The 12,120-nt window shown below is 37.6% G+C and overlaps 1 protein-coding gene across 1 annotated transcript in view; it reads right to left on the reverse strand.

Moving 5' to 3' along the window:
* LOC106874963 (protein NSUN7) overlaps positions 1–12,120 on the reverse strand; it is a 41,432-nt gene that overhangs the window by 7,793 nt on the left and 21,519 nt on the right. The window contains exons 4-9 of the mRNA XM_014922889.3: positions 11,626–11,684; positions 9,396–9,676; positions 6,904–7,084; positions 3,586–3,790; positions 1,827–1,970; positions 181–282 (exon numbers count right to left, since the gene is read on the reverse strand). Coding sequence (XP_014778375.1) covers positions 181–282; positions 1,827–1,970; positions 3,586–3,790; positions 6,904–7,084; positions 9,396–9,676; positions 11,626–11,684 — 972 coding nt within the window. The remainder of the gene's footprint in view (positions 1–180; positions 283–1,826; positions 1,971–3,585; positions 3,791–6,903; positions 7,085–9,395; positions 9,677–11,625; positions 11,685–12,120) is intronic.

Below are 12,120 nucleotides of genomic sequence, written 5' to 3' on the forward strand. Positions count from 1 at the left end.
CATAACTTAAGAAGGCAACTCTACATTTACTGTCAGCTGAGCAGATCAAAGCAACATGAAATACTTTGTTTATTGTGTGTGTGTGTGTGTGCGTGCACATGTGTTATACGTGTTCTGTTGTTTTGACTCTATGATGGCTGATGATTACCATACAAAATCAGAAACATCGTGTCTACTTACAGAGAAGCGAATGCTTGAGGTATTCCATTTCCTCTTTACACAGACCTTCCAACTGTTCCCTGCTGACACCACCACGTGATAAGGTTTTCAGGACACTGATATCTGAAGAAGGAAAAGAAGAAATAGTACTAGCCTGAAGTGGGTGAGAATAAGAACTCACCAAATGCAGAATTTGTACTTCATGTTTTCGAGCCCAATGCAATATAAAGCAAAGTTAAACTCAATGGGGTTTGAACTCAGAATATAAAGACCTGGAAGAAATACAGCAATTGTTAAAGTGTTGGATAAAATGTCTCAATTTTCTGCTATCTTTTCACATTTTGTCACACTTTGTCTAACACTGTACTGATTATGCCGGTCCAATAATAATAATAATAATAATAATGATAATAATAGTGATTTCAAATTTTGCCACAAGGGCAGCAATTTTGGAGAAGGAGATGAGGCAATTACATCAACCCCAGTGTTCAATTGGTGCTTATTTTATTAACCATGTAAGGATGAAAGGCAAAGTTGACCTCAGCGGAATTTGAACTCAGAACTTAGTGACAGGTAAAATACTGCAAAGCATTTCATCCAGTGTGCTAATGACTCAGCCAGCTCCATGCCTTAGTAGTAGTAGTAGTAGTAGTAGTAGTAGTAGTAGTAGTAGTAGTAGTAGTAGTAGTAATAATAATAATAATAATAATAATAATAATAATAATAATAATAATGATGATGATGATGATGATGATGATAATCACGTGATCATGTGATCAACCAGACTATTGGTTGTTGTAATTACATTGTTGATCACAATGCATATTGCATAGTTTTAGCTTCTAAATGATCTCACCTGAATGGCTAGGTGAGCAGGCCAATATTGCTCCTGGCTGGAAAGCTAGTCCATTGTAGAGTTACCTGTTTAAAGTTGGGTCGACTGGAGCAGCATGAAATGACATGCTTTGCTCAAGAACACAACGTGCAGCCAGTTTGGGAATCAAAACCAGAATCTCTCAATCATGAGGGAAATGTGCCTAACCACTATGTCTTCATCATCATCATCATTGTTCAACGTCCACCTTCATGCTGGCATGGGTTGGATGCTTTGACTGAAAACTGGTAAGCCAAGGGGCTGCACCAGGTTCCAATCTGATCTGGCAATGTTTCTACTGCTGGATGCCCTTCCTAATGCTAATCACTCCAAGAGTGTAGTGAGTGCATTTTACATGCCACTGGCATGGGTGCTATTGACCTAATACCAGCATCAGCCATGACTACAGTCTTACTTGGCTTGACAGGTCAACACAAGCACGGTATATCACCAAGGGTCTACCCAAGCACGGTATATCACCATGTGCCTTCATAATAATGATAATAATAATAATCCTTTCTACTAAAGGTACAAGGCCTGACATTTTGGGGGAGGGGACTAGTCGATTACATTGACCCTAGTGTTTCACTGGTGCTTATTTTATTGACCCAGGAAGGATGAAAGGCTAAGTTGACCTCAGCAGAATTTGAACTCAGAACACAGACACAGACGAAATGATGCTAAGCACTTTACCCGGTGTACCAATGATTCCGCCAGCTTGCTGCCTTAATAATAGTAATGACAATAATAATAATAATAATAATAATAATAATAATAACAATAATACACTCACCTTCTCCTTCGTTAATCACAAAATCAACTGGGCTGTTTAAAGCAGACTTGCTACACTTGGCCGTCAACAAGATTATTCTGATAGCTTTAAACTTCTGATCATCTGGAGACAAATCTAAGAATGATTCTGTCAAGAGTTTTACATCTGTAGAAAGGTTAAGGTTTCAGAATATATATAAGCAGAAATGTTAAGGTTTCAGAATATATATAAGTATATACATGCATATATTCATGTATATATATATATATATATATATGTATATAGGTTATGAGTGGTAGTGGTGTCAATGAGACCCAGAGGTGTCAGGTAATGCTGAGTAAGTGCTATGGATAGACCATAGTTAAGCTCCAGGATCGGTGATAATGCAAATAAGGGGTCCAACGTAGGTTATATATCAGAGTGTGTATATAAAGATTTACTTTTCATAGGCTGTGTAGATTTTAGAACATCTATAAATAGAAGGTCTTACAGCTGTTTCCAGGATATTTATTATATCCCTTCATCGGAGACGGTGTGAGAAAATGGTTGAGCAATAGTTAATTTAGATAAGATATGAAATTGAGAGTGAATTGGAGGAATGAAAATAGATGTGAGATATGCAGGGATATTGTATTTGTAAATCCATTATTTAGGCAGAATGGTATACATATAAGATTCCAGTACCTTATGAGTAAAATCCAATAGTCTTTAAAATTGGTCATTCCAAGTATAGAGTTTATACACAGTGCTATTGAATCAAGGGTTTTATTTAAAGTGACCTAAAAGTAGGGAATGTATTGTTGCTTCTCAAAGAACAATTATTTTATTTTACTGCATTTCCAGCCCCTATATTTTATTAGGTTGGTAAAACTTGTTCTTTACTTAAATTCTATTTTTATTTCTTCTTATTTCTCTCATTTTTTCTATATTCAGATTATTAATGATAATATAGAGTTTTAATGTGTTTTGTAAAGTGCTTTGGTAATTCAAAAATTGATGATCAGACATCTGAAAAATACAGTAATCCAGCAACCCTCTGGTCTTGGTGCTAGACAGGAGGAGGTTTACTGTGTATAGTAAACCATTCATATATACAGGGTGTCCACAAAGTCTGGGTACATGGGGATTAATACATACTTTAAGAAATTATTTCTTATATTTAATTGTTTATATTTTGATTTTATTTACTCCATGTACCCAGACTTTGTGGATACCCTGTACACACACACACTCATAAGAATTAGTGATCATTTGTTTATATGAATTAGTTGGGAAATTGCATATCTCCATTGGTGGATTATTTATAGGTCTCTGTTCATGGAATCTGTGAAGGATAGAGGTGTGGTGGCGAAACTGTGAGTGGCTGAAGAATGGTTGGGGAATGTCTGGAAGGAATGAAGAATAGTGTCATCTGCATAAGAATAGGCATTGTAGGATGAGGGGGTAAGTCATTAGGAGAGTGCAAGACAAACCCTAATTGTTGGGTGTGTTAGAATCGATTCAAAATTAATTGAAAGAGCTCCATCAACATACATGCAAAGAGTGTGACCTGATGAAAAGTTAGAACTTCCAAGATATTATATATTTTAATATGTCTCATAATTATTACTAATTTACAAAGTAATTAGTGAAAACTGAAGACATTTTAGGTAATTAGAATTTAAACAAAGACATTAACTGCAATTAGTATTCAATGATTAATATTTTTCATTAGTTTTGTTTGTTTTTTTTAGTAATCAACATAAAGAGAATTTTTTTTGTATTTTTTTCAAATGGATACTTTTGATGTCCAGAAATTCTAGATTTTTCTGAGCAGATTTAAGATGGTTTGGGTCCACCAGGCCCCAAATACGACATTTGGTGGAGCAGAGTAGACTGGCCACATGAGCTGTAGCTAGGGCTGAACCTATGTTGACATGCATCACTTCATCATCATCTTGAATTAAAGGTGCCACAGACAGTGGTGCAATGCAACTTGACTTGTCCTGACAATGAAACAAAATGAAAGTTATGGGGCAAAGAGATGCATAAATGCATGCACACTGGCACACAGATACATACATATATACACATACACAACACACACATAGATGACACATACAACACACACACGTATATATATATATATATATATATATATATATATATATATATATATATATATATATATATACACATGCTCAACACACACACATACACATCAAAAACATGCGCAATACATACACACCACACACACATGCACTTATGCAACACACGCATACACACATGCACACACACATATATACATACATACATACTGCACACAAGCACACATACACAGCACACTTGCACATGCTACACACACACACACACACACACACACACAAACACATACACGCACATGCAACATATAGGCACATATGCAAAATATACACACATAACATACACAACACACACACATACAACATACACACACATTGTACACACAGAGACACACACATACAAGTTGTGTTCATATACTTGCAAACACATAGAATAACTACAGCCGTTGTCTACATGTGCAGAGACTAATTATATTCCAAAAACATGCACACGTATGGGTCGGACAGTTTGACAGGAACTGGCAAGGCCAAGGGCCACACTAGGTTCCATGATCTGTTTTGGCTTGTGTGTGTGTGTGTATGTGTGTATGTGTGTGCGTGATGTATCCTTGAGCAAAACACTTTATTTCACGTTGTTCTAGTTCTCTCTGCTGTAGAAATGAGATGCAACCTCACTGGTGCCAAGCTGTATTGGCCCCTTTGCCTTTCCTTTGTATAAAATCAGTACCATGGAGAGGCGAGACTTGTATGTACGGGCGACTGCTGGTCTTCCATAAACAGCCTTGCCTGGACTTGTGCTTCGGAGGGGAACTTCCTAGCTGCAATCCCATGGTTATTCATTACCGAAGGAGGTCCTTATTCTTTTATACACATACACAAGACCAGACATGCACTATTCAATGCAAACACACAAGTTCAAGTTCTTGCTATGTTCATATTTTTCAAAGGCAACTCCAATCCTGCATTAGTCACCTAGAAACCGAGATCTAAAGCAATGACAGCCTTCAATTAATATTTATCGTATCTAATGTCTCTTGCTAGCAACACCGGACAATATCTAATGATGCAAGTAAACCTCATGTTCAATGATATAGGCGTACTGTACATATGTATGAATGCACACCCAAATACATGTACATGCATGCAAAATGCATGCATATACATGCACAGACTTCATGCACAAAGAAGATGACGGAGGAGGGAGGAAAAGAAAGTATAGTGTATGCACATATGCATGAATGCACTCATGTGCAGACACACACACACACATGTACAAAAGAGAAGGGGAGGAGGGAAGAAGAAGAAGAAGAAAGAGGTGTTGAAGAAATGAGAAAGAAAGGCAGACACACACACAAAAAAACACACATACACACACATATACACAAAGGAGGAAAAGTGGAGGGGAGGAGGAGGAGAAGAAGAACAACAACAACAACAAAGAGGTGGAGAAGAAATAAGAAAGAAAGATAGACAGACAGACACACATACACATGCACAAAGGAGGAGGAGAAGAAGGGAGGAGGAGGAGAAGGGAGGAGGAGGAGAAGGGAGGAGGAGAAGAAAGGAGGAGGAGAAGAGGAGGTATATCATTGACACACACTCACACAAACACGCACATAGAAGAATAGCTATGTACCACACATAATGCTATCTTGTACAATCACTATCACATCTTTCAACCCATATACTACTGCACACATACACATACATGCATTATACCCCTTGTGCACATATACAGTCTACATATAAACACACACACACAAACACCCTGTTACACAAAACACAAGACATTGGCACAGTATGTTGTCAATATATATTCTCTCAAAAGCAGTGAGCTGGCAGAAACATTAGCATGCCAGGTGAAATGCAGTATTTCGTCTGTCTTTATGTTCTGAGTTCAAATTCCACTGAGGTCAACTTTGCTTTTCATTCTTTTGGAGTCGATAAATTAAGTACCAGTTGTATACTGGGATCGATCTAATCGACTCCCCCCCCAAAAAAAAAAATTGGGGGCTTTGTGCCTAGAGTAGAAAAGATTATTTTTGTAACACTTTGAAACTGTCTTTCATCTTACTATTACTGTTGCTGCTGCTACTACCACCACCACCACCACCACCATCACCAATACCACAGTAGTAGTAGTAGCAGCAGTCCTCTCATGTGTGTGACTAATGTCACCAACTCTACCTCTCACACCTTCATCCATCAACAGAATCATCTCGATCAGAATACCTTGCCTCCTATATGTTGCTGATTTTAAATTTTAAGAGGAGTTTTTGTCTTCTAATTGCTTGTATAATCCCAGTGGATTGAATTCAACTGGTTCGTATATGTGAGATCCTATACATAAACATAGTCACAAGTAGACAGCCATCATCATCATCATTATCATTGTTTAACATCCGTTTTCCATGCTAGATTGGGTGGGACAGTACCACAAGAGTTGGCCAGGCCGAAGCCTGCACCAGTTTTCTGTGACTGTTTTGGCAAGACTTTTACAGCTGGATGCCCTTCCAAACACCAACCACTCAGCAGAGTGGACTTAGTGCTTTTTACGTGGCACAAGCACAGGCGAGGTCAGTTTTGGCAAGGCTTTTACAGCTGGGTGCCCTTCTGAATACCAACCACTTTACAGTGTGGACTGGGTGCTTTTAAGTGGCACCTGCACTGACAGGGTCACCAAGTACTTGCAAGACATAAAGAGGAAATATATATCTATATGTATATATATATGAGGGAGTTAAAGGTATGATTGATTACTCATAGTAACTCACCTGTTTCATTTCAATATGAGAATCTTCGTACAGTTCAATAATTGTTATCACTCACCACCGTGAACAGCTATCAATACTATGACCATTACCACCTTTGTCCTACCACTCATCATTATACTCTTTACTACTACTACTACTACTACTACTACAACATTACCACCAGAATGTCTGTAGCACTTACCACCATGTCTAACAAAGTTCCCATCACCACTTCCACTACCACCATCACCACCACATACCTACCTGCAGTACAATATTTCCATCTTTAAAAAGTTGGTGTTGCCTCAGATACAGCTTAAAAGCAGGTGGGAAGACAAGAACATCGGAACAATGACGGTCCCTGGCGAACACTTTGCCTCGTTCTGTATTGTCAGTTGTCAGTGTGAAGCCCTCTTCCGAGAAGATATCAATTACTTTCTCTATACTGGAAAATAAAAAAATAAAAAAACCATGAATGTATATTAGTATGTGTATATATATACATACATGTACATATATATATATATGTGCATATATGAGTGTCCTTGTGGTTTAATTATTCAGCTGTCTTGCCAATAAATAAAGAGTCAGTCTTCAACCCCTAAAAAAGGCCTTTTCATTAGAATTTTGACATCAACCTGGAAGTAATGTAGATATGAATGTATCTGTGTATGTATATATGTGCATATGAAGCAGATGCTCTATGGAGAACTTGTGAATGGAAGGAGACTCCGGCAGAAACCAAGGCTGCGCTTTAAGGATTGTGTCAAGTCCTCATTAAAGGCCTGTGATATGCAGGACACTGACTGGGAGAACAATGCCTGTCATCACCACAGATGGAGGAAGCAGGTTAAGGAAGGGATCGACACTTTTGAGAGAGTACGTATCCAGCATGAAGAACTTAAGTGAGCTGCGTGAAAGCGCACGGCTCGTATAGTGAATGGGGAAAGCTTGGTCTGCATTGTTTTCAGTCGTGTATGCTTGTCAAGAGCAGGGCTCATTAGCCACCAACGGAGCCACAAATGCAAAATATAAGTTAGTCCTAGAGCGCACAATGTTCCTGAAGGTTGGCAATGGTCTTCCTCGGTCATGAGTGGACAGCCATCATGTATTTATGTATTATGTACTCATGCATGCTTGTAATAAATATGTATATTTGTCTCCAGGACATACATACATACATACATACATACATACATACATACATACATACATACATACCAGGGCGAAGGGTCTATGTGTGCAACACATGCACTGCATGCCTTACTATTTTCCCAGAATAAATAATGTAATCATCATCATCATCATCATCGTTTAACTCTGTATCAAAACAATTCTTCATCTTCAACATTTATCAATATTTCAGAAAAGGTTTTGTAATTGCAATTCAACTAATTAAGGATCTGAGGAATGAGCTATTTTTTAATTTTGTTCACAAGTAATCTCCCCTGCACCATATTTATGATTAGGATTCAAACTATGATAATCATAATACAATGAACATAGTGGCTACCTTTTTGGTACTCTTTGGTTATCTCACCCCCTTTAAAAAATCGCCATTAAAAAAATTGGGTTATCACAAATGCACTCGTTAACACTCCTTGTACATTGCTGATTTTTTGACACCAAAAACATTAAAATTGGCAATGTAGATTAGAAGCAAATCAGAATATTACCTGAAAATTACCTCAAAATTGTGACCCAACCTCCTTTTCAAGGTTATTTTTGTAGTAAAAAAGAGTTGTACAAAAAAACATACTTTATTTGATAGCCGAAAGATTACTGAATCTTATGAAACCTCTTGCATTAAAATCAGCAAATCAGTTTTCAAATCCATAAGGAACATATGCACCACACACACACACAAACTCTGTTTTATATATATATATGTAATATCATCATCATCGTTTAACGTCCGCTTTCCATGCTAGCATGGGTTGGACGATTTGACTGAGGACTGGTGAACCAGATGGCTACACCAGGCTCCAATCTGATCTGGCTGAGTTTCTACAGCTGGATGCCCTTCCTAACGCCAACCACTCCGAGAGTGTAGTGGATGCTTTTATGTGCCACCGGTACGAAGGCCAGTCAGGAGGTACTGGCAATGGCCATGCTCGAAATGGTGTATTTTACGTGCCACTTCCACAGGAGCCAGTCCAGCAGTACTGGCAACGAACTCGCTCAAATGTCTTTTCACGTGCCACTGGCACAAGTGCCAGGAAGGCGACATTGGTAACGATCATGCTCAAATGGTGCTATTTACGTGCCACCGGCACGGAAGTCAGACAGCTGGTGCTCTGGCAACGATCACACTCGGACGGTGCTCTTAGTGATCTACTGGTACAGGTGCCATCACGATTTCGCTTTCGCTTGCCCCAACAAGTCTTCGCAAGCCGAGTTTAGTGTTCAATGAAAGAGACGTTGGCATGGGTGCCAGTCTACAAATTTAGTTCGATTTCGATTTCACTTGCCTCAACAGGTCTTCGCAAGCGGAGTTTAATGTCCAATGAAGGAATGTTACGTGTAAATGGGCTGGCTACATCCCTGGCAGAGGCCTTGGATTTTGGTCTCACTTGGCTTGCCGGGTCTTCTCACGCACAAAGATCCACCCATTAATCATTCTATCACAAGGAAGTTTCCTATATCTACCATTCCATATATGTATAAAAACATATTTCTATCTCTCTTTCTCTCTTCTTTTCTGCCTTTCTTAAAATAAAGACAAAATACAGACACACAAGAAAATAATAATTTACCTCGTTTTGAGTTGATTAACCCAAATATAAACATTCATCTGTGAACTAATCCTGTCCTTCGATCGTACCTGTTCAGGTAAAAGAGAATCTAGAGACAAAGCATTTGCCTTGATACGGTGTCTGGCTAACCAAGCGCTTAACTTTGTCTTGCAGGAATAAACAGCTCGCTCTATTTGCCCTATCAAGGATAGGGTTTCATGGCTTTTCCCTTGTGGTTCTTCGAATCTGGCCTTCACCAGGTCGTAAAGAACCACCATGACTGTGGAATGGTGGGAAACTAACTGAAAGTACAAGAATTTGAAAAAAGCATCATCATTACCATCACCAACAGCATCTGTATTACTTTCGTTATTATTACTATAACCATCATTACCATCATCACCAACACCATCATTATCACTATCATCATCATCATTACCATCATCATCATCATCATCATTACCATTATCATTATTACTATCACCATCATTATCAGCATTATCACCATCATCATTACTATCGTCATCATCATTGCCACAACATCAGCTTCAGCATTATTATTTTCACCTTCATGACCATCTCCATTATCATCTTCATCACCATCATTCATTATTATCATCTTCATTATCAAAAATGTCGGTCAAGTAGTGCAGTGACATCATCATCATCATCATCATCATCATCATCATCATCCTCATCTTTATTATCATTATCATCATCATCATCATCATCACCATCCTCCTCCTTATCATCGTCATCATCACCATCCTCCTCCTCATCATCATCCTCATCTTTATCATCATCATCATTATCATCATCATCATTATCATCATCATCATTATCATCATCATCAAAAACTACAACAACAACAATATGAAACTCACAAAGGAATCTGTACATGGATGTTTGATTGGAGCTGGCTAGTATTTATCTCTTCGCTCGTGATATAAAAAAGAGTGCATTTTGCACCAAAAGCCAACATGAGAGTTTCTCTCGTGCTAACAACCACAGTATAGTTTGTTCTAACAAGACATCCATGTTTAAGTGGGAATAAATATTAACTCTTGGTGTTGATACTGCCTCTGTCACTAATATATATTTTTCAACAAGCTAACTGGCTAATCAGGACATCAGCACCTGTTCTGGCACTGTCATTCTAGACATATCTGGCAGGGAGATGAATCACTTCTAACTGTTAACAGTCGAGCATCCATCACTGACAAAACAGTGTTAATCCCGAATGGCAATCTTTATATCCCACTCAACATGGGTGTATTGTTAGAATGCCGTATTCCTGCAATATTCACCTTGAGAGATTCTCTCATATAGATGCACATTACTAAGAAGCACAGACATATCATTAGCAGATGAGAATCAACTAGCATGGATGGCAGACCTGCTAGATCACATGATTTCAGTGTTTATGTGCTTTATCAGAAGCAGGTATTTGCTTATTGCATGCCAGCCAAATTCCACCAGCAATGATGTATACAAAAACAGTGACTGTTCAATCACAGATGTTGCAAATAGGCAGTAGGCTCGTTAAAAAAACAAATATTAGCAATGAAAGCAGTATTAATACTGCATGGTAATCTTTATGTCTGACATAACATGGTTGTATTGTTAGAACACCATATTACTGCACTATTTGGCTTGAGAGATCCTCTCATATGGATGTATAGTTAGCAGACAAGAATTGTCTAGCATAGGTGACAGAATTGCTGAAATCACATGATTTCAGGAAGAATACTTCAGTATCCATGTGAAGAAGGATACAAAGATTTCCGTTTCGTATTCATACTGCTTCTGTCAGTAATATTTATTTGCTAAAGAAGGTTTTATGATGTTGAACCATCAAAGCCTTATTTTTCAACTGGAAAGAAGAGAATTAAAAAAATATAATAATTTGAGTCTTTGGCACACAACTAAAGTCTTGCAATATTTAGTCAACTGTTGTAAGTTCAAATTACACCAAGTTCAAATTACACCAAGTTCAAATTTACCTTTTATCCCTGCCAGGGGAGAATAATAAAGTAATAAAAATAAAGTATCATTTAAGTACTGGAGTTTGATTTAATATTACTAAGAAGGATTTGTAAGTGTGAATGGATTAATAATAATATCAGATTAAGTTATAAGACATGCTAATTCAGGTTCCAACAAGTGTCTGTAAAACATTAATAAATAAATAGAATTTAAGCACCACCAACAATGACAGTAACAACAACAACATGTTAGCTGTTCTACTTACGTCTGGGAATAGTCTATAGAAACGGCAATGTCTTAAAAGGTTGCTTAAAACGCTCTGGTCTGTGGAAAGAAAAAGAGAGAGAAAAATACAGGAGAAAAGAAAATGTGAAAGGTTGGTTTTAAATTCTGAATATATGAGGTAAGTTTATATGATATAGCTGGTAGATTTATGAGTAGTAGTGCTGGTGTCAGAGGAGAGGGTATGGATGGAGTGGTGAAGATTCAGAGCAAAGTGTATAATGAGAAAGAAATACAGCTGACTGTTTAAAAGTGAAGTTTGTGTTCATATGTTTAATGTTGTGAGAATATTAAAACTAATTAATTAAAATTATAATTATGTGGTGGGAAACGACAGCATTAACTCAATGATTAAGATCATATTAGCCAATTTAATAAAGTATGGAAGGTAGTTCTAGAAATGTTTCAATCTTATGTAACCTCCTCAGCTAAGCATGCACTTCACCATAATTGCCAAAAAAACTGATGAAGAAAATTA

The sequence above is a fragment of the Octopus bimaculoides genome, chromosome 8 (genome assembly GCF_046866305.1).
Source record: "Octopus bimaculoides isolate indiv1 chromosome 8, ASM4686630v1, whole genome shotgun sequence".
NCBI classification, from domain to species: domain Eukaryota; kingdom Metazoa; phylum Mollusca; class Cephalopoda; order Octopoda; family Octopodidae; genus Octopus; species Octopus bimaculoides.